The following is a 22,099-nucleotide window of genomic DNA, read 5'->3' as shown; positions in this document are numbered from 1 at the left end:
ACTATTTGAAACTATTCATCTACTTTCAGCTGAATTTGAACAAGAGGTGAAGATCTATTATTACTAGGCTGACAAAGATAGCTCTTCTGGTAGAAGATGGAACATCCTATTTATTAACCCAGTATAGGGGAAAGATGTAGATTGAACTGAACCCTAAATATTTTAACCACCACATTCCAAAAAGCATACAGATCTTGCAACAGAAATCTTTTTTCTTTTTTTTTTTAAACAAATAAATAAACACCACAGGATTTATTAATTCTTCTGGATGAGGAAATGTTTGGTAGCATACCAAGAGATACATCAGCTACATTTTAAAAGAATCCAGCCAACGATATGAAATGTTTGGCTGATGAAACTCGGTGAGACAGTACATATTCACTGACAGAACCGCAACACCAAGGATGAATTCTATTTTTAGCAATTAAAGCACACTACACGTTTCAAAATCTGTGAAGAGCATGTGTTAACAATACTGTTAGATCATTACACCAACAGTAAAATTGAAACCATACTTAACATAGGTATAAACCAAATATGTAATAAAACAGTTATCTCCACAAAATGCTGCTCATATTCTCCCCTCTCAGATTTCAACATATTAAGATATACCTCTAAAACTACAAAATACATTCCTGGAAACAGTGTAGTGTTCAGTGGCCAAACTGGTGCTGTTGCCATGTACTAGGAACTTGAACAAAATATGGTCAGCCCTAATTAAATATATGTATAAATTCTACCTAAGCAGCCCAGTATTCAATGTCGATGCATCAGAATGCATTTTTGTTGTGGCACTGGAACAAGCAAAAGAACTGTTCTTAGTACTGAAAGGAGTGTCACCTGCTGTGATCAGCTTACTCTGAAGTTGCATAAAGTCATTTTGAACTATATATACTGCCTTTGATTTTCAGCTGGGAAAGAATGCTGTTAGAGCAATAGGAAGGAAATGTACTGGAAAATCAGATTCTGAACTCATTTTAAACTTCAGAACACAAGTGAATTGTTCTAACAGTGAGGGGACGGAAAGCATTCTGAAATGTCCAACTTTTACTCAACACCAGCACACACAATAGTAGCAGACTCCTAGTAAGCTGGATACTCCTGTTCACATTACTGAACTCAGTTCAAAAGTTAATGACCAGTGATAAAAACCTGACAGCTACCTGACAGCTAGATCAGTGCTGCTCAGTTTTCAAGAGTAAAGGGTCCTCACGTCCAATTCAGTCACTGGTGGCATATCGCAGGGGTGATACCGGTGCTAACAGTGTTTAACATCCTCATTTATCACCTGGATGACCGGGCACAGCACACCTTCAGCAAGCTGACAGAAGATACGAGGCTGGGAGGAGGGTGGCTACAGCACGTGGTTGTGCTGCTACTCGGAGGGATTTTGACAGGCTGGATAAAGGGGCTGCCAGGAACCCCACAAAGTTCACCAAAGGGAAGTGCAAAGTCCTGGCCCTGGAGAGCAATGACTGCGTGCTTGCACCAGTACAGGCCAGGGGCTGGCAGGCTGGAAAGCAGCTTCCCAGACAAGGACCTGGGGGCCCCAGTGGACAACAAGGTGAACACACTGAAGAAGTACATCACCAGAAGACAGAGGAGGGAAGTGATCTCCTCTCTGCTCCTCACTGGTGAGGCCACATCTGGAGTGCTTAGTGCAGCTTGGGGCTCTCCAGTACAAGAAAGATAGGGACTCACTGGAGCAAATTCGATGCAGGGCCACAGGGACAGTTCCTTAAGCACACTGTGGCATCTTTCATATGAGGAGAGGCTGGGACACTTCAACATGGAGCAGAGAAGGCTCACGGGGATCTTGCGTAGTCATATACTGGAACAGGTTGTCCAGAGAGTCTGTGGAGTCTTCATCCTGGGTGATATTCAACACCCAGATAGATGGTTATAGTCCTGGGTAACCTGCTCTAGCTGCCCCTGCTTTGACCAAGAGGGAATGGAACAGAATTTCCACAGGTGCTTTCCATCATCAATGATTCTATGTAAATAAGGATTTTAGTAAAGTTGACATCTCCAATCAAAGACATTTTTAGAACTGAGCTTTCTGGCAGTAAACTGATAGAAACAAGAACAAAAATCAATAATAACTTCATTATAAGTAAAAATCAGGTGTGCTTTAGCCCAGACAGTCCACAGCTGCTATATAATGAAGAACAATTGATCTTTCTACTATCTAAATACTGTCCAAAGCACCAAGGTAAGAAAACAAAACTGCTAACTGCTACTTCTGTGCACAGTGAAGACTTCTCACATCAAACTAAAACTAATTCCTAACAGTAAGCTTTTTAGTAAATGTTGTCTCTAATAGAAATTAATTCTCCAACTATACAAGAAAAGAAATTTATCACAGAATGGTTGAGGTTGGACGGGACCTCTGAACATCATTTGGTCCAACCCCCCTGCTCAAGCAAGGCCACCCAGAGCAGGTTGCCCAGGACCATGTCCAGACGGCTTCTGAGTATCTCCAAGGAGGGAGACTCCACAACCTCTCTGGGTATCCTGTGCCAGTGCTGGTCACCTGCACGTTAGAAAGTGTTTCCTGATGTTCAGACGCCTCCTCCTGTTTCAGTTTGTGCCCACTGACTCTTGTCTTGTCACTGGGCACCACTGAAAAGAACTTGGCTCTGTCCTCTTTGTACCCTCCCTTCAAGAATTTATAGATCACCCCGAGCCTCCTCTTCTCTAGACTAAACAGTCCCAGCTCTCTCAGCCTCTCCTCACACAAGGGAAGCTCCAGAACCTTCTTCATCTTGGTGGCCCTTTGTTGGACTCTCTCCAGCATGTCCATGCCTCTCTTGCACTGGGGAGCACAGACACAGCACTCCAGGTGCAGACTCACCAGTGCTGAGTAGAGGGGAAAGACCCCCTCCCTCAGCCATAATATGTATCACACATTATAATTATTACGGTTCCCTTTAGACTTTAAACAATGCCTTTCTCAGAGATGAATGCAGAGGCAATCTACAGAGCATTATGCTTCTTCCTAAACTCTCTGGCATATAAATATATATACACATAATGCTGCATCTAATTGACAGTGGAAGTTTTCCACTGAAGTGGACAAAATGCAGGAATAGCTTCACAGTTTCACTTTTTCAGCCTTCCTTCCCTCTCTCACCTCCTTCTGAGATGTTTTATGTTCTAGGAAACACATACATGGAACAGGCTTTTTGTCTTTGCAAAGAAGCAAGCTGCAATTATGCCATAATGCAATGCAGAAGCATAAAAAAGATGAAATCCATTTATCCAAACTAACTTGTGTAAGCCCAAGAAAAAACAGGCCATCATCTGTTCTTAATTCTGTAACATCCCAAAATGAGTTAGATTTGCCACAGTTCAATCAAATTTACCAAAGGAACCAAGAGTCTACAAATTATGTATTAAAAAGTCTGTATATTCTCTCTCAATTTCTCATGAGTAAAGTAGTTGAGAAAGACTAGGCTGAAGACAGTGAAGACAGAGTAAATAAACTAACCAGCAGCTGTCTTCGAGGCCGTGCATGCAATGGCATTAACTCTTAAATCCAACAGTCATTTCCCCTTGCTTTCCCGAAGATTGGGCTGTTAGAACAAAATATTTTCATCTTTTTTAAATAAGCTGATAGAATGAAAACACTATGTAAGAAGTGGAGAATAAAGAAGCATATATATATATACGTGTATATATATACATATATATATATATATGGAAAACAGTGTATATCTGTACAAAGAAGCAGAATATTACCATCCTTGGGAAAAAAATAATAAGCAGTACTGTTTTGAAACTAAAAACATCAGTGAGAGTTCAAATAACCACATTTTTAACATACAAGGGGTCAGAAAGACAAACAGAAGATTAAGAATTTATTGGGAAAATTCTTGGGAAAGAAAACAAAAACTACTATTGGAAATTTGGAGTACATTTAAGATAAGTTGCTATTCATCCGACCTATTTTTATGATCTTCCACTAACATGCTCTTGGACTACATTAGAGACAAGACGGTAAGCTAGATGAACTTTTTTCTTAAGTAGTACTATTATTTTATGTTCTTATGAATAGTGTGAGTCAGACATTAGCCATAATGGAATTAGTGAGAGAACACAAAAAGCTTCATCGTTCATGCTCTTAACATAAAATGAAGAAATCTTTGACTTCCCAGAAGCATCAAGTTGTCATTATCAGAGCTTTTCATTCAATGCAGAACAACTCATAGTTTACAACATTTGGCACTGAAGCCTGAACATCCAAAATTAGACATTTGTTTCTGCCGTTGTGGACTGAAAAGCCCAACATAATCTGAGGTTATCATCTGCAACTCTGGTTTTGGAAGCATAATTGCAACTTGTAGTTTAGAATGACTGTCCTGTTATAAAACAGGAAAATAAAAACTAGTAATAAACAACATAGCTCTTTTTGAAGAAACTCCCCAAGCTATTCATTGTATTTTCCATCAATACTTTGTTTTTCAATAGTTCTTGTGACAGACCAACAACTACAAAAACAGCAACTACTTAAACTCGTTTTAAAAAACAGAATCTGCAACTATTAAGCATGCCAAAAACACCACCTAGGCTATTTGCAGTATTAAATTGCAATGAATTATCTGTGTTTGCCCTTAGATCTCTTCACATGTACTGTATCCATTTATGACCTAAATAAAGATAGTTCTGCGGACATCATGAAGTCACACATCTTCAAGAGTATTTAGCTATGTCAGGTAGATCAAAGTTCTTGCAGAACTTTATATGACTATATACCTACAATCTACAACCCATTTACTGGAAAAATATACCCCAATGCAAATGTCAATATAAATAACTGTCTTAACAGTTATTTTCCTGTTGGTTAAGTTCAACATTTGCTTTCAGGGAAGAATTTTAAGAGGCTAAAAAAATTTAATAATAACTTCATTTCAATATGAACTTTTGAAAAGGCACTTTGTCAAATGCTTTTGGAAAACCCAAACAGACTAAGCTCCCTTGTCTACATGCTTCTTGACTTCAAAGAACTACAAGAGATTAATGGGCCATTCACTTTATAAAAGCTGTACTGACTGTTCACCAATACGACATGTTTTTCCATATTTCCACTAATTTTCTTCTTCAAAACAGTTTCTACCCACTTTCACAGTACAGATGACAGGCTGTCTGATCTGTAAGTTCTTGATTTCCCCTGGAAATATTTTAAAACACTGGCACCACACTAACAACTTTGATAGTCAGTTTTAAGTGTGAGGATACACACAACAATTAGCAGTTTGGATATATCAGTCCTTGAGAACCTTTGAATGAATACCACCTCTTTCTAGTATTTTTTTTCTCAGTCATTTTGTATTTCCTTTGTAATTTCTTCTACCAGCAATTCAGTTAGAGATGAGTTTTCCAATGATTCCTTCATAAAGCAATGTTTCATGTGAACCTTTAATCTCCCTAGGTACATAGATGCAAAAAATAATTTAGTTTTATGGTTTTATTTCTTTCCTGAAGCTTTCTTTTATACTTTGATCAACTAGGGGTCATACACACTCTTTGATGGGCTTCCTGCTTCCAGTACTTTCAGAAAATAATTTATTGTTATTTTTAAGTCTGTGCATATTGTTCATGAAATTCTTCACAGTCACTCTCTTATGTTTTTATATTTAACCACGGTACAGTTAAATATCTATCCTATCTTCCTCATTTGCACGCAACTTCAACTTTTTGGAGGATTCCTTGTAATGTGGAATGCCCATGGAAATGGACTCCAGAAGAAATTGAGTCAAGAATAACATTCTAAATCAGCTAGGGAAAGCACAGCTTTCACAGTCTGTGCCAGTTGCTTACTCCTCAGAAAAGGTGCCAGATGGAAAAATATTTTCTTTAGGTGCACAAAGCAGACAGAGGTCAGATGCTATCATGTGATTTAAAAGCACACCAGATCCAAAGACTGAATTTGATTACAGTACATTGGTGACGATCTTGAACTCAGAATTCTCTGCAACAATAAAAAAATCTAACATTTAGATCAAAATAAAGTTATGCAAGAGCTAAAGCAATCTATTCACTCATTCTGTCTTAGGAGACAAACTGGTAATTAGCAGCACTGGACTTAGTATTTCTTTTGTTAGCACAGAAGTTTGCAACTACAAAGGGTAATTTGCGGAACAAAGGCTTCTCAACTAATTAAGTCTGGAACATTAGTAAACTGAGATGAAGTGGAAAAGTCTTCACCTACATGTTCTCCCAAAATACAGTTCAATAACCACAGAAGAATGACTGAGATTTCTCACGTTATTTGGAAAGTAACCATAACCAACAACCTACATCAGCAACAAGATAATACAGATTTTATGAGCTAAGCATAACTCAAAACAGATCTGCTAATTATTCCTTGAAAAAATCACATTCCACAAAAGATGGATGTATTTTTTGTTTCTGTCAGAATTATGAACTTCAATCCAATACGTCTGATATAGAAGCAACCCCCACAATTCATCTGTGTAGATATCAAGATGAGGTTTAAAGGTAAAGAACATTTAGGATACTGAGCAGCTGCCAAAATATGAGAGGACTATTAACATTTTACCAAAACCTTGATAATAAGTCTTTTTAGACTTTTTTTCAATAACCCTGCTAGTGCTGGTCCAGTCTATAACTCTTCTTTGTGCAGTCGAAGTATCTACTTTCCAACAGGATGGACACGTTCAAGCTCAAAATATAGGCTACCATATTTAATCTATATCATTGGCCAAATTTGCAACTGCGTAACATGAAGTTAACTTCAACATGATTGCATATGCAATCAGCTGTATAACTTGAGTGAGTAGTTGAAATGACCCAACAATCAGGTAACCCTATGCAAGCTTACTGTAGAATTACTAACCACAAATCAGATTCTGTATTCTGGTTTACAGGCTTTAATGCATTTTATTATCCCTCATTTTCATCATCTCACAACTCCCACCATCAATAAACATAGCCATGCTTTTGATCTTGTCCCTAGGCTGCATTTACAAAAGTGATTCATTTTATTTGAAACAAAGAGCTCCTATACTATCATCTGAATACATTTTGAATTACAACATAACCTCAATGTTATAAAAAAAAAGGAACTGTGAAAAAATGAACCTAGCAGCACTATCTGATTAGGATTTAATAACAATCCTAATTATTGTAGCAGCACTACTTTATCTTCTTTCACGCAAGTACGGTTCTCTGCGTTTTCTGTGTTAGCTTTCCCCTTATGCTTGCAAACACCCTCGCTCAAAAAGTTCAGAAAACCTCGTCTTCATCAGGTGGGACACTTCATCCTTCACTAAGGACAGACAGAGACAGTCAAATTCTCAATAGTATCTGGCTTCCTTTGTATGATCCTCTACTGTATCTTTGCAGTGCTATTACACTCATCACTGAATAATGCTGCAGACTTAGGACAAGATAAATATTTTTTTTTCTCTTGCCATAGTATAATTTTTTAAGGTTTACTTACGGTTTATCTTAAAGGTCATAAGACATAAAAAAACATGCAATGGTGTGGAAGAGGCACTTGCCTTAACTCCAAGCTTCAGTCTGCAGCACTGATCAGTGATGGGTGTGATGACACCAACAGAGTGCATGCTGAAGTATCACATAAAGGAAGCTGAAGTTCATGAACGAAAGGGAAAAATAAAACATTGTTAAACAGTGAAAAGAAGTTAGGGTGTAAAAATACTCAGGAGCATGGTGTAGCTAGAGAAAAATATGCAACTTAAGTTTCAGTCTTTCTTAAAACTTCCTAGTTATATTTGTTTTTCATTCTTCTTAAAAGACACCCCAACTCTCACAACATGGATAAAAGCAGAAGATCCTCCTATTTGCTTGGTGAACTTCTGGTCTTAATAACGCTGATGCGAAACTACTCATTAAGCTCAAAGAGAGAGCATTTTAACCTACGAATAGTACTAGCATTTATCATTTATAGCTCCTCCATTAATGTAGTAGTGAATGCTGACAATTGAAGTATTATGTGCTATTTGTTTACATATATAAAAACACGTATCTAGTGATATGCTAATTCATTTATCATCTGTCTCACCGTTTCCTTAAAAATTATAAGTACCTGTGTTAAACTGAAGATATTCTCTCTTGAGCACATGCCCTTGCAGTACTGCACTCTTGTGTAATTATTTCAATGCAACTGACTGTCTCACTGTAAAAGTCTGATTTCCTTTCTCACTTTACAAAGCAAAGATGAGCCCTAGAATCACTCTCAACATAAACAAATTCTTCTGAATAATTAAAAATCTTGGCTGAATATCGCTTTCTTTTTCTATTACAATTTTATAAAGAGGAGAGTATTTCCGACAAGTAAGAATTCCTTCATTTGCCCCAAATATTCTGACCCTGAAGCAGAATTACATTGAAAATATTACAGTTGCCACATTCAAAATTCATGCAAGGTAATGACAACCTATGCATTTATGGTATTAACCTATGTTTATTTAATAAATATTTAACACAACCTCTGTTATCAACATAATTTCATACTTAGCATGCTGACACACTGGAAGAACATGGCTGAAATATAATTTTGAACTACACTGAAGCCTAAACCAGCAAAAAATAAAGTATGTAATCATTACTTTGATAGTACATCTACCCCTTCTTAATGCTGGATTAAGACTTCTCATTATTAAGCTGAATTTTACACCCACCTGTTCATTAACAGAGCCAAAAAAATCCCCAAACCAAAATCAACAATTGAGTTTTATAAATGACAGATAAAGTGTGTCCTTTTGAGGGTTTACTATATTAATTTACACCAAAACCAACACAATTTACACAAATTACAATTTACAACACAAAACAATTTACACACAAAAAGAACACTAAGGTAGTATTGGACTCTAAACATCTCCCACTACAGCAAATTTCAAAATCTGAGCTAAATAGCTTCACATATCTTCTTCTCTTGAGGAAAGGATGATATAGCTGTCTCCCACTGTTTCCCCATGAGTTTTCAGAAACAAGAGCTATCAGTATGGCTCCCATAGCTCACTACATTTTCCAGTAGTCATTTTCTACTGATTTTAATTGCTTAAAACCTTTTGTCCAATTTGTCAGACCAAGTTTCACAAATTGAAATGCATCTCCTTATTTTCATCTGTAAGCTTTATTTGATTAAAATAATCATAATTTTGATTATCTTCAATATTATTTAGAGCTAGAAGTTAGAAGTGGTATCATACTCTTTTTATGAAATGGAGTTTTTACCATTTACGGAAATGGAGATGGAAAAACGCTTTGAATATGCTATTATATAAATATTCTACTATTTTAATATATGAAAATGAAGTATAGATCTCTAAAGGCACAAATATGCAAATCTGTGCAGACTATAGCATGAGGGGAAAAAAAGCAATGTGAGAGACAAAGAAAAAAAACAAATTTGCATTGTGAAGCTTTCTGGAGATATGAGTCACCTCTATCTAAACAGCATTCAAACAAAAAAAAATCCAGATTTATAAAAATATTTTAAATACTTGGAATAGCTTAATAACTAACAAGCAGCTGCATTAGAACAAACTGCAGGTAGAGATGCTTCCATCAGCAAAACAGAACTTCATTAAGTACGTGTTATATGTGTAATCCCAACCATCACAGCTTTTTCCATCCTAATTATAGTGATATCCTATAAGCTACCACTAAGAGGATATACCACTATCTTCTTGTAACTGTGCTGCCACTCAAACCAAATTCTGTTGTATTTACATCATCATTGAGCTACAGAAGCTCTACCTAAATTGTTAATTATCAGTGAGTACTTTTTAGACTCTGGTATAGCTTTATTCTAGAAGTACTTTTAAAAACAGTTTAAATATATATATATATATATGGAACTGAGTTACTGGTTTCTCTCCCCTCCACCCCCATTTAAATAACAAGGACAGTTTTTTAAATGGTGGCTTGATCCTGCCAGGAGAGGTTTCTCATTTTAACACATAAAAATAATGCAAAATTATCCTAGAAACATTTCCTTATTGTCAGACGATGTATCAAATTATATCAATTACTAAATAAATAAATAAAAACTTAATTAGTCTGTGCAAGACTACTTCGGTGGAGATAAGGAGGACATTTCAAATCACACTCATCTGCTTAATGGATTTTTTTTTTCCATACTTCAAATTAATACAAGGTAAATACAATTTATTATTTCTCGATGTATCAGTTCTTCTTTCCTTCTTGTAAAATGTTTAATTTCCAGTTTCTAAAGACACAATTTACATATTTACTGAAGTATTAGGGCTGAAATTAACATTATAGTTGATTACAGATATAAAAATGGCTAATTAAATGCGATCTATGAGAAAGATATAGCAAAGGAAAATGAAAAGGCATGTGCAGATTTCAACACTTCAAGTTGCTTTTAAAGCTACAGTTCCCAAAAGCATTTCCTTACAGTTTTCTCTCTACACTGTCAACACTAAAATAAATGATTGTCCATAAAATGAAAATGGAAAGTAGAAAATAATTTTAAGAGGTTTACAGATATGCAGACAGCTTCAAGTTACTGCAAAACAGGTAAATTAATACATCCTCTTCATGTTACATCCTCTTGATTATAATCACTTTGCCTTCTGAAGTGTACAAACATTTATATTTGCATGCAGTATATTAATCTCTCTGTTTTACCTGATATGAAAACACTACCCGTTGCTGTACATTCATGGGAGTAACTTTCAAGCACATGTAATGAAGCATGAAATAGGAAGTCATAGGTTAAAATGACCCTCCAAAACTGGCATGGTACTGTACATTCTAAGAAGAAAGTCTTTCAGATAGCATATAAAATAACCACAAAGGACTACTCACCATGTCATATGCTGTTACGATCTTTTTCAAGACCTCTGGAACAATCCCTTGGAGCTCCATAGTCGGATACTGATCATTGAGATTCAGTACTACCAAGGGTGTATTATCAGGCCCGACCAAGCGCGTAGACACTGCCAAAATGCACTGCATAAGATTTGCTACAGGAGAGAGGCCACATAATTCTTTGAATGACACTACTGCATTCTGCAAAAAGGAAAGAAAGAGTTTCCTTTACAGTAACATATGAATTTTAATTTCTTATTCTTTCAAGTTAATATACCTCACTGTAATAGCTGAGCTACAATGTACACAGCTTTTCCTTGAAGAATTGGCAGTTTTCCAAAGCAGTCAATATTACACATGTATTTTACCAGAAGTGTTAAAAATTCAAACTGAATGCAATACCTGCTACAGCAAAAATCTGTTTAGAACAAGTATGTGTGGTCTATATGACTACTAAAATCAAACATACAAATAAATGCATTCTAAAACATACTGGTTATCTATTTCGAAAAAAATCTGAAAGATATTTCAAAGTAACTTTTAAAATGCCACCAAGAGAAACAATCTATTAGATGCTGAATGTTGCAAATAAGCCAAGTGAAGTGGAAGGAGGAATTCAGCCCATTTGTAACTTTAAACATACCTGAACTATCATCCAGACGTGCTGCGGATCTGCTGGCTCCCATTTGGTGTGAGTCACAAACCCAGCACTCCACTACTGATGTCACTCCTATCACAGAATCACACTTAAGTGAATTTTTAAGGTACTTTTATACAAATACCAATTTTGTACCTTTGCCCCCAATTTATTATATTTTGTATCCAATATGGTGGAATATAAAAGTATGTATTCAAACTTGAGGAAAATTTCCAATACTGGAAATACAATGTGACTCCAAGCAGCCACTGAAATTCCATGATGGGAATGTTCTCAGCACTGTAATGAATTTAGGATTTTTGTACCAAGTGGGAGCTGGTGATCTCTCGCAGGTCTGGAGTTTGTTTTCCTGCAAGAAACAAACACAAAAATATGGTATATTTAAGTTACAAATGTGCTCAGTGCTCCTTTCTCTAATATCTAACCCATGTAGGGTATCTGACCAGTATTTAGGACACAGATTTTTGTTTTCATCAAACCACTTTCCATCCTGCTGGCTCGTTTTTGGACAAACTTTCTTGAGAGACAAATGCTCTTAATGGAATTCTTACTGGAATCAAGGTTTTAACGGGAACCATTAACAGGAATCAAATGTGAAGTATTTTGCTCTCTTTTTACAAGACAAAATACACAGAACAGACTTCAAAATATCTACGTACAGAATATTCATGCAGTTATGTGAGCATCTCAATTATATCTATTACAGTCACTTACAGTGCACTTCAGTAAATGTTTAGTAGCATCTAGTAAATGCCCAGCAAACACAAACTTCTAATAACCAGTCTACACCTTAATGATACAACAATTCCATAGTTGAAAAGAAAGACATTAGGAAGTCTATTCAAGCTGATTTTGTATGAGATAAACACCATGGGTAAGTCATTATGAACAACAATTTTACAGAGAGGTAGGCGCAAACACAAGGAAAAAGCACGTTACCTGCCGGCAGGCAGGACAAAGATAGGGCTGTAACTCTTGCCTTTAGACTTCTAACCCTATATTCAGAGACTATGCCCCACTGTCAAGCAAGTTAAACATGCAACATCGCATCCAGTTTCATCACTGATGGTATACTTTTATCAGTGATGACCACATAACAAGTTACAACATCAACTTTTGACATAGGAACATAGTACATAACAAAGATGAAAAAAGGCTTCCTATGAATATAGGGATTTAGAGAATCCTTTAAACTCACTGCTCTACACTTTTTTTTTTCTCTTCCAGTCTATATTTAAATTTGCTTCTTAGAATCTGTCTTGCGAGGACATTATGTACTTCTATATCATAAAAATCATAATTTGTAACTCAAAATTTATGCAGTAAAAAAATAAACAAAATTAACATTCCCTGACATAAGCTGGTACATATTTTTAGTGGTTTACTTATTTTTATTAGCTGGAAACCTTCAGTTATGCAGCATTTAAATTGTGCACATTTTATAAGCTATCAGTAAAGCTATGCAAAATTAATATTCCCACATGTACCTAAAATATCTTTGTGATAGCACTTTGAGATATGATAATAATGAATGTAGTTGATAGCACAACTTTCAAACTGAGAGAATGAAATTCATAAAATATCTTCCAAAATCTCATGTTCAAAGAAATCATACTGTAAAGACTGCTCAAAATTATAGCAGTTCTGGAAAACAATACAGGACATGCAGTAAAGAGTTTAAAGTAGCTACAGAACCTGCATGTTTTCACTGTTTCTCCAAATCTTAGATCCAGCTCCTTCTTGAAAGCCATCATAAAATACAATATCTGTTAAATGACATAATTCTAAACTTCAATAAATGAGCTACAGGTAAAGCTCATTCAATACCTAGCCTGCAATATGTTAGTTTTAGAAATCGAAATATCCCCCCCTTGCTTTTTTTAATAATTTCTTGATTCAGTAATTTTATATATCAAGTAGAATAGGGGAGATTCATAATGCTGAACCCATTTCTTCTTTCAAAAGAAACCAAGATAATTTTAAAACTGTACTACTATTAAGATCTCTTCAATATAATATTATTCATGAAGAAAATTTATCTACATTGACGTGCCTTTTAAATTCAGAATCAAGTCTCAGACATTTCCTTAACCAGTTTCCCCTTAACATTATGTAAGACAATTTAATAGGTCACTTAATCTGAAATGATGATGCTGAATTTTACTGCTCATTGGTATTCCATTGGAGGTCTGTAAATGGTTAAAAGCTTTACTAAATGCAATACGACTTTACAGCCCTCTTTAATCTAGATCTAAAAAGGGCTTATTTCCCTGGAATCTTTATTAGAATCTCCAAAAATAGCACTTTTGAAGTGAGATCTCTTGGGTTCAACAAAAACAAGCTCCTCAGTTGGAATTTTTTCCTTAAATTCAATGTGTTTAATACACATGACCTATAAAGTAAGGTAATTTCTTCTAATCTTCAGCGAATGCCTTCTAATACCTTCCATCTAATTCCATGTAGTTCTAATATAATGTTGCTAGGAAGAATCAAGGAATGCAAGTTATTTTTCTGAAAATATTGCTTTCTATTGGGAATGAGAAAAAATAAAACCTCAGTAAAACTATGCTAAACATACCCTCATGTATGATAATTTTATTTAATACAGAATATATTATTTTTCTATCAGCGATTTCTTCCTCCTACATTTCTATTTATTTTCTAAAGCTAAAATCTTGCTATACTTTCCTCTAGTGTATATCTAACATTCTTTTAAAGACATAGGACTGGTCAACAGGCCTAACACCGGAATAGTATTTTGAGTTCACATGCAACAAAATATGTCTATGAATCGAAAGTTAACATCAATAGATGGTAACACCTAAAAGGTTGCTCTACTATAAACAGTTTTTTAAGCTGTTCAGCATTAGACTTGATTAACATGTTACAAAATGCAGTAAGACTCTAAACAAGTATTACGTATGCATCGTAATACAAAAACACAAAGTACTAAAAAATTCATCATAAAAACTGTACCTGCATATTTTCTCTCAAATCCGTGGCATCCCGTATAGGTTGGAGAGCATTCTTGAACACTTCATCTATTGTTTTAATCCACAACGTTCTCACAGAAGCATACTCCCTTGATTTCTTGCCCTTCCTCACAGAGAGGCCCCGCTTATGAGGTTTCCCACCACCCCTTCGATTAGTAATGGCCACATGCACGAACAAGGAAGCATGTGCCAACATCTCACCAGTTAAAGACTGCAGAGGAACATGCCGATAACCAGTCTGTAGACACTCAAAGGGAATAGTGTATTGCCCGATAAACTCATCCCCAATGTAATCATCATCCAGTACTACAAAACGCACCATCGCTAGTTCTGGTAAATTTATTTGAAATTCAAAACTTTCATCAAAAATTGGATTATCCCCATTCTGGTGCATAGTTTTTGTCCTTTGCTCTGCACAGTCAGCAGGGATTCCATGTATTTCAACATAGACATAAGGATCCACAACATCACCTTTGGCACCTGATCCTTTGGGTTTAGGAAAGTTTTGCCCACTAATGATTTTAATATGAAGCAGCTGAGGTGAGACTCCAGGCACAGTGTCTTTTGTATTTGCGCTGAAGAAGGATACTTCTTCTCTCATGATAGCAGGACGAAGGACATAGCCACAGTTTCCATTTTGTCGAAACCAACCGATGTTAAGATCCATCATTAGGCCAGGCGTTTGAAAGTTCATGGCTACTATCTGACAACCACATTTCCAAAAATCCTGGGGATTCATGTTACTGGAGTCAATCCTCATAGGACTGGGAAAAACTCTGGCAAGAAAACGTTTGTTATAATTTACAAAGTCCCCTGGGTTTTCATTGGCGTATTTGCTAGCAAGCACTTCATTAAATGAGCACACTTCCCAGTACTTCTGGAGCTGAAATGAAACTTGAAACTCTTTGAACTGAACTGATTTACATATGCTTACCAACTCGGAGAGCTCTTTGCAGAGCTGAAATCGTTTCCCAGTCAAAGAGTTTTGTTGTTCTACACCCTCTTTCCCCACTCTCTGTGACATTTCTGCTCCTTCATCTTCATCTGTAACATCTCCCTCTAGTCCAGAACAATTAGAGGAAAGCTTCTTTGCTTTAATTAGTATTTTCCCTTTAAGTGATTCTGGTGATGGAAGATAAGAGTCTTCAATGTTTGGAGACTGTGTATGTAGTTTGTCCCCCAAAATTTTCTTCATGTGTTGTACCATCACTTTCTGCTGCTTAATAGAACAATGATTTTCTAAACACAAAATAAGAGGATATTCTGAAGCAAAAAATGCATACTTGTTAATAATGTCAATCACACTACGGAAGACAATCTGTGACGTCATTGTATGGCCTGTGTAAATCACAGGCTCGTTATCTGGACCGTCCCACACGTCCAGTTCAACACTTCGACAACCCATTTTAAGAGCGCGAATATAACCTGTGATATCAGAAGGCCCTCGAAACTGATCCTCTATCAAGTATGTATTATGAGATGAATTTATAAAATAATGAGATAACGGCTGTTTCATGTCTTGACAAACTTTTTTATGTTCTGGATCAAATATGTGGCAGTCTGGTGAAGTAAGGTAATTTGTAAACCCATCTATAGACAGCCAACCCTTTTCCTGGCCCTCTTTGGCTGGCTCATATTTCTGAATAATTTCAAGGCTTATTTCTTCCGTGACATGTGCCATACCCTGTTCTGCTTCTAAAAACATCATAAGGTCCTTGGTATCTAGGAATTCTTTATTGCTTGAAAACTGAACCAAGAGGAAATAGATTTCAGGTCGGGTACAAAGCTCATGAAAAACTTCAATAAACTCTTCTTTTGTTACTTCAGTACCAGTTTTTTCCTTTGATCTATGTAACTCCTTGAATTTTAGTTCAATTTTATTTGTTTTCAAACCAGGATTTAAGTCTTTTATAAACTGCACAGCGTTACAGAGGGGTATATGTCCCAAATTATCTACATCTGATTCACTGAACATTTGTGAAAGCCATGAAGTCCGCATATTATCTTGAGTACTTTCTATCATATCTAAAGTATGTTTACCATAAGAAATCAGGTATCTTAAGCCAGTAACCCAAACATTTGCAATATCTGCTGAGTTAGCAACAAGATCTAGTGACTCATAGTTTTCTCCATATATAATTGAAAATGCACAGTCTTCTGATATCTGGTCATAGATTCCATTGCTGCGAAAAATATCTGTATTTTTTCCTGTTCTTACTTCTTTGATTGATTTAATATCAATCTTTGCTTTTTCAGAATCCTTTTTTGAAGGTTCCCAGCGTAGAGATTGCATATCCGCATCTAAAAGGAAGTATCGGTGATACACCCTAGAGTTGGATCGAATCTTTTTGAGCTCAGAGCCTTCAACCATCGCATTTATACAGTCACTTGCACTGCTGATCTTCTTCTCAGTTGGCATACTGCTAAACGACACAGTCTTTTTCCGTTCTCTCTTTTGTTTCGTACCATCCTGGTAATCAAGGCGGGGAAGAAAAGAAAACATATATCAATAAGATTTTGCTCAATATTGAAATAGGTGTTAACTTACAGACGAAAGTTCATAAAGTAGTTCAAAAACATCTACCATATGTGTGATGACCAGTAAGCTGGAAATTTTTATTGGAATCATCACAAACGAAAATATTAATAATGGCTTAGTGTTTGCTCTTCTGTATAGACATGATTTTCCAGGGTCTTTTTTTTAAATATTTTTCATTAACACAAAATCAAACAAAGCAAGTTTTAGACGCTAATGAAATAATAATTCTGTATATATACATGTTTTTTTATAAACAATAACCTATTGAAATATATAGTAGGTTCTACAGCCAAGACAGTAAGAAGTAACCTTTCTTCTGAGTCCTCACATAGTCATACAGATACTCGCAGAACTTTGTTAGTACACAATACAATGGTTTAACACCATGCCAACAGGGTCCTCAAGAAACATTAATATACATCTAACTACATAAAATTAATAGGACGTGGTGCTAATCTAAGCATACAGACATAATAGCACTAAACACGCTTAGCTCCATCCTCTACTGCACCCATCCATGTTCTTCCCACAGACTGTCTAGAGCACTGTCACATGCATCCCACCCCCATATTAGAAAAATATCCACATTAGTCTTAACAAGCTACACTGCTACACAAGTGAAAAGACTGGAGCAGATAATTCACTCTACATTCTGAATTTCAGGAAATATGCCAGTGACTCAGGAGGGAACTGTCTGAGAGGACTGAAGGTTAACCAGTTCCAAAGATGATGCACATCCTTAGAAAGAACTTGAATGGAAAATGCAAGACCTGGTCAGGAAGGGAAGCAAAAGTGGTTCACCTTTGCTCTTAAAACAATGGAAGAACCCTGAGTCCTTAGTCTACTAGAAAAACCTTCGTAGAAAACTGAATATATAAGCCGTTAAACAAAAAATTAAGAAGGAAAATAACGTCATTTAGCTCGTTCTATCTGCTGTTAACATTGACTCAAACAAGTGCAAGTAAGTCAATAACACATCATTTAAGTATAATCAAATTCTTGAGAAAGAACAGAACTTAAAACTGTTTGTTTCCATTATCTGCATCTCTTTTCATAATAAAAAATGCTGCGATTTTTTAAAGGTTGTATGTACTGAGAAGAAGCTCCAACTGACTTTTAGTCTGAAATATTTTCATGAAATAATCTTTTTATGATAGATACCCTATTTAGAAATGTTCTTATATTCCAGTTTCGCTCAAAAAATGACTTTTCCAGATTTGTACAACAAGAACATTGATTTTCCCTCTAATAGTTTTCCACTTGAAGTATGTTCCAGTGCAAATTAGCATCACTTATATGGCAGAAAGGGGAGGAAAAGAAAACTTCTAATGACTGCAATGCTGAACAGATGTTCAAATAAAAACGATTCAAGAGAGAATGCATTTCCAGTTCAGGTCACGTATACTGTATGTTTAATTTCATTGAATTAAAACTGTACAATTCTGTTTTTATAATTTAATTCATAAGCATCGAAAAGCTTGTCATTGAAAACAATGATTAGTAAAGTAAACTTAATATTTGTGGTTCCATGTTTGGAAAAATTAATCAACATATGATTCCCGCACCTTTAATGCCAGCAGAATCTGCTTCAGGCAACTTCTGGAGAGTCTAGCAAAAATTAATAACCCTACAAAGGATTGTTTTATTTCTAACTCCAGACCAAACCCCTGCAATGGATATCGCACAGGACTGACCCATGGAATCTCATTACATGTAATCTGGGCATTAAGAATGCTTTCAGACAAAGGCAAGTTTCCTTAATTTAAAAAAAAAAAAAATTACAAATACGATTTTTGTTTACAAAAGTTTTAGTTCTATTTAAGCCTACCTCATCTACATAGTTAACCTAAGAAATAGAAAAGGACAGCTCCACAGAAATGATCAGTGAAGTTCCTGTCCAGTATTTTAGGCCTTGGAATGAAGTATGCTGAAACTGCATAGTGTTCCAGATTTCTCAGTCACCAGTCTCATACCTGAACCCTTCAGTGAGAGATGAAGGGTAACATCCTGATACAAGAAACATCAAGGCTTGGGAAGTATTTTCTTGCTTGACCATGATCAGTACTTTCAAACAGAAGGAAGGTCTACGCCTTTCTCTATGATGAGGATTATGTCTGATCCAAGACACCAAATGGAAAGGGGGAAAAAAATATGCTATTTCTTGACGCCATCTGATCTAAATAGGTCTATCTCAATGAAAACCCATTCCCACACATTGTTTCCTAAAGACTGAATTGGGGTTTGCATATGTGTATTAGAGAAATAATTCAATCTACTACCTGTAAGACTACTTTGCTTGCCTGCTAGACAAATTTGAGGCCACTTTAACAGTATTCTACATTTCTGCAGGGCAAAGCAATTTCCCCACTTGGGAAAGCCTGATGGCACTCTCTGAATGTGACGACCATGAAAACAGATTTTAAAATACACTGCAGAGATTCACACAGCTCTGAGCTCCAGAACACTGATCATAAGCTTTTGCTTCCCCAGAGATCAATGATTCTGAGCTAGTCACTTGTGCGAGTCCCTGTTCTAGCAGAAACATGACAGTCACAATCAATCTGCATAAACAAAAGAATTTAAAGGATATTTTCCCTGAGACACTGCCCAGAACTATCCACCAAATAAAAGACTGTCCAAAGAGAAACAAACTCTCACTCGTAAGCTGAAAATGCAATTGCATAGTGTGTGCATACACTGTATTTAACAGGTTTGTGAGCCTCAGAGATACAGTCTGGCATGAAAAAGGAGACATATTCTGCTATATGACGTGCCGTATTTCTCATTGAAAGTGGGGTGGCATTCATGAACTGGATCTGGTCTCTCATGGCCTTAGGTCTGACTGAAATCATAAAGCCTGACAGATCAGCAAACTGCATTTTTCTGAAAACACAGGAGTGACTGCTCAGCATTCAAAGGACTTGCAGTGTTCTCAATACTTTTCAAGATGCTCGAAGTGAGACTGCCTCTAGACTGTGGATGCATAATTCTGTCCATCAAAACCAGAACAACCACAGCACCAATACATCTCCAAAAACACGTGCCACATCCATTGTCACCTGCACCAAATTTTGAGACACAGAGCAGACCACAGATAAAACTGGTACAAGAAACAGCACAAAGAGTTTAGTTTATCCAGGAGTTGTGCCTACAGAAAGCAAAGCATCCAGCAGTTTAAAAGCCAGAAATAACCCCAGCTGACATCTATGGCACTTAGAGACAACAGGAGAAAAAGGCTTAAAAGAGCACACTGGGAAGAGACTCTTGTTTAAAGAGTCTCTCCATGGTAACTTTTATTGTTATTATTTCTCTCATGGTAGAAACAAAGAACTGCTTATGTGACTACGAAAGCACAACTTACAAAAAAAGAATTAGCCGGAAGTTCAGGTGTTGCTCAGTATAGCACCATTTAAAACGTTTTGGAGTGAAATTTACATAGCCAAGGCAGCCCCCAACCTGCACAGGGTGGGAAATGAGGGGCCTGCAGCCGGAACTCCAAGGGAGCACCAGGCCGCTCAGAAGGATCCTCACAGCCCACTGCTGGCTTCTGAGGGGGGTGTCTGCGATCCCAGCTCCCCACAACTCACGCAGCTACCTGTGGTTTTGATGTGGTACTTATGCTACCTGGGATTTGAAGATGAAGGCCTCTGTCTGCATATAGGCCACTACTATATGCATGCTGCTCCTTCTGGTACAGAGAAGAAACAATGCTAACAAGAGGAAGTGGTAGAATGACACATTTTTAGAGCACTCGTCCGGGAAGTGAAAGTTCCTGGTATCAATACTCTACAAACGTCTCACTTGGTGACTCCAGAAGCTAACTGTACGAGCAGCCCGTGCAGTAGGGACCAGAACACCGCGCACAGGGAGGAATGGCCACCTCCCTTGTTTATGCTTCACCCACACAACGTTTCCGTTTGTGGTTATGCGCCAGCAGTTCAGCAGAAGCACAGAAGGCAGCTCCATCCCAGTCTTGAGATCATTCGCCCAGCACACGAGGAGCTGCAGGTCTGAAAATCCTCAGGCAGGAGGGACTGGAGCCCAAGCACTCTGCGCAGGTGAGTGCTCTGCCAACCAAGCGAATACATGAAAGCCAGCACAAGCCACCTTGCACCCAAACCCAGCATCTCCCTGCAGGCTTTTTGACTGTGGCTGAGCTTCGACAGCATGTGAAGAAACCCCTGCACGCTATGGCACTGACAGCACAGAGTGTTCAGGAGCCGCGGTCCCCCAAATGCCTAGTTAATTAATACCAAATAGGCTCAGATGCCGAGCCATTCGGCCTCGCAGAGATGGCAATGTACATACAAGAGTAGTAACATGACTGCAAGCGCTTACAGTGTCTAGACAGCTTTGGCACAAAACATTTTTTGCACATAAGTTCTGAATAAAGTGAAGTGTTTGTGAATCTGAGGGTCAGTGTCATGGCAATATTCTGAACAATTACACGTGAGCAGGTGAGAACACAGGCCATGGCAGGGTTTGCCGGTTTGTTTTTGTTTTGTTTTAAATCACACTATTATTTCATGTCATCTAGCATATAAGCTGTTTTAGAAGTAATTTAATGACATCTATACTAACAGTTGCAACACAATTCATCACTTAATGATAGGAACAGAGAATCTAATGATCTTCACAATGAACATACAGGGTAACTGCTCTTCGCACATTTTACATAACTCATCGATGGCTTGTTTTTATAGCTTATGTGATGCTTAAGTGGCCCATTCGAGTGTGAAAACTGCCCGTCTTCTTCAAATGCAATTCAGCAGCAATTGCAAAATCACCTAGCCTGTAATATAAGCCTATTTCAGGAAGTGGTTAGCTTAAAAAATAAATAAATAGAAGCTTTGCTTATTTAAGATTTCTAAGCATTTTTCTTCAGAACCGTGCAAAGCAGAAAGCTCTGAATTTTATAGATTTTATTTATACTAGAGGATGCACACAGGTGTGTCTATATATGGCTACATATATTTAAACAAAAACCCACAAGTATTTAAGGCAATATTTTGAAACATTCAATTTCTACATGCACTTTAATAAGAAATACTATAATATCAGTAATTCATTCTTTTC

The 22,099-nt window shown here is 36.8% G+C and overlaps 1 protein-coding gene across 1 annotated transcript in view; it reads right to left on the bottom strand.

Moving 5' to 3' along the window:
- Positions 1-16,918, bottom strand: part of PLCL2 (phospholipase C like 2) — a 41,846-nt gene extending 24,928 nt beyond the window's left edge. The window contains exons 1-2 of the mRNA XM_035556419.1: positions 14,468-16,918; positions 10,831-11,034 (exon numbers count right to left, since the gene is read on the bottom strand). Of these exons, the coding sequence (XP_035412312.1) occupies positions 10,831-11,034; positions 14,468-16,903 (2,640 nt within the window). The 5' untranslated portion in view covers positions 16,904-16,918. The remainder of the gene's footprint in view (positions 1-10,830; positions 11,035-14,467) is intronic.
- Positions 16,919-22,099: the final 5,181 nt, after the last annotated feature.

The sequence above is a fragment of the Cygnus atratus genome, chromosome 2 (assembly GCF_013377495.2).
Source record: "Cygnus atratus isolate AKBS03 ecotype Queensland, Australia chromosome 2, CAtr_DNAZoo_HiC_assembly, whole genome shotgun sequence".
NCBI classification, from domain to species: domain Eukaryota; kingdom Metazoa; phylum Chordata; class Aves; order Anseriformes; family Anatidae; genus Cygnus; species Cygnus atratus.
Note: the sequence above shows the minus strand (reverse complement) of the source record. Positions and strands in the feature narration are given on the sequence as shown.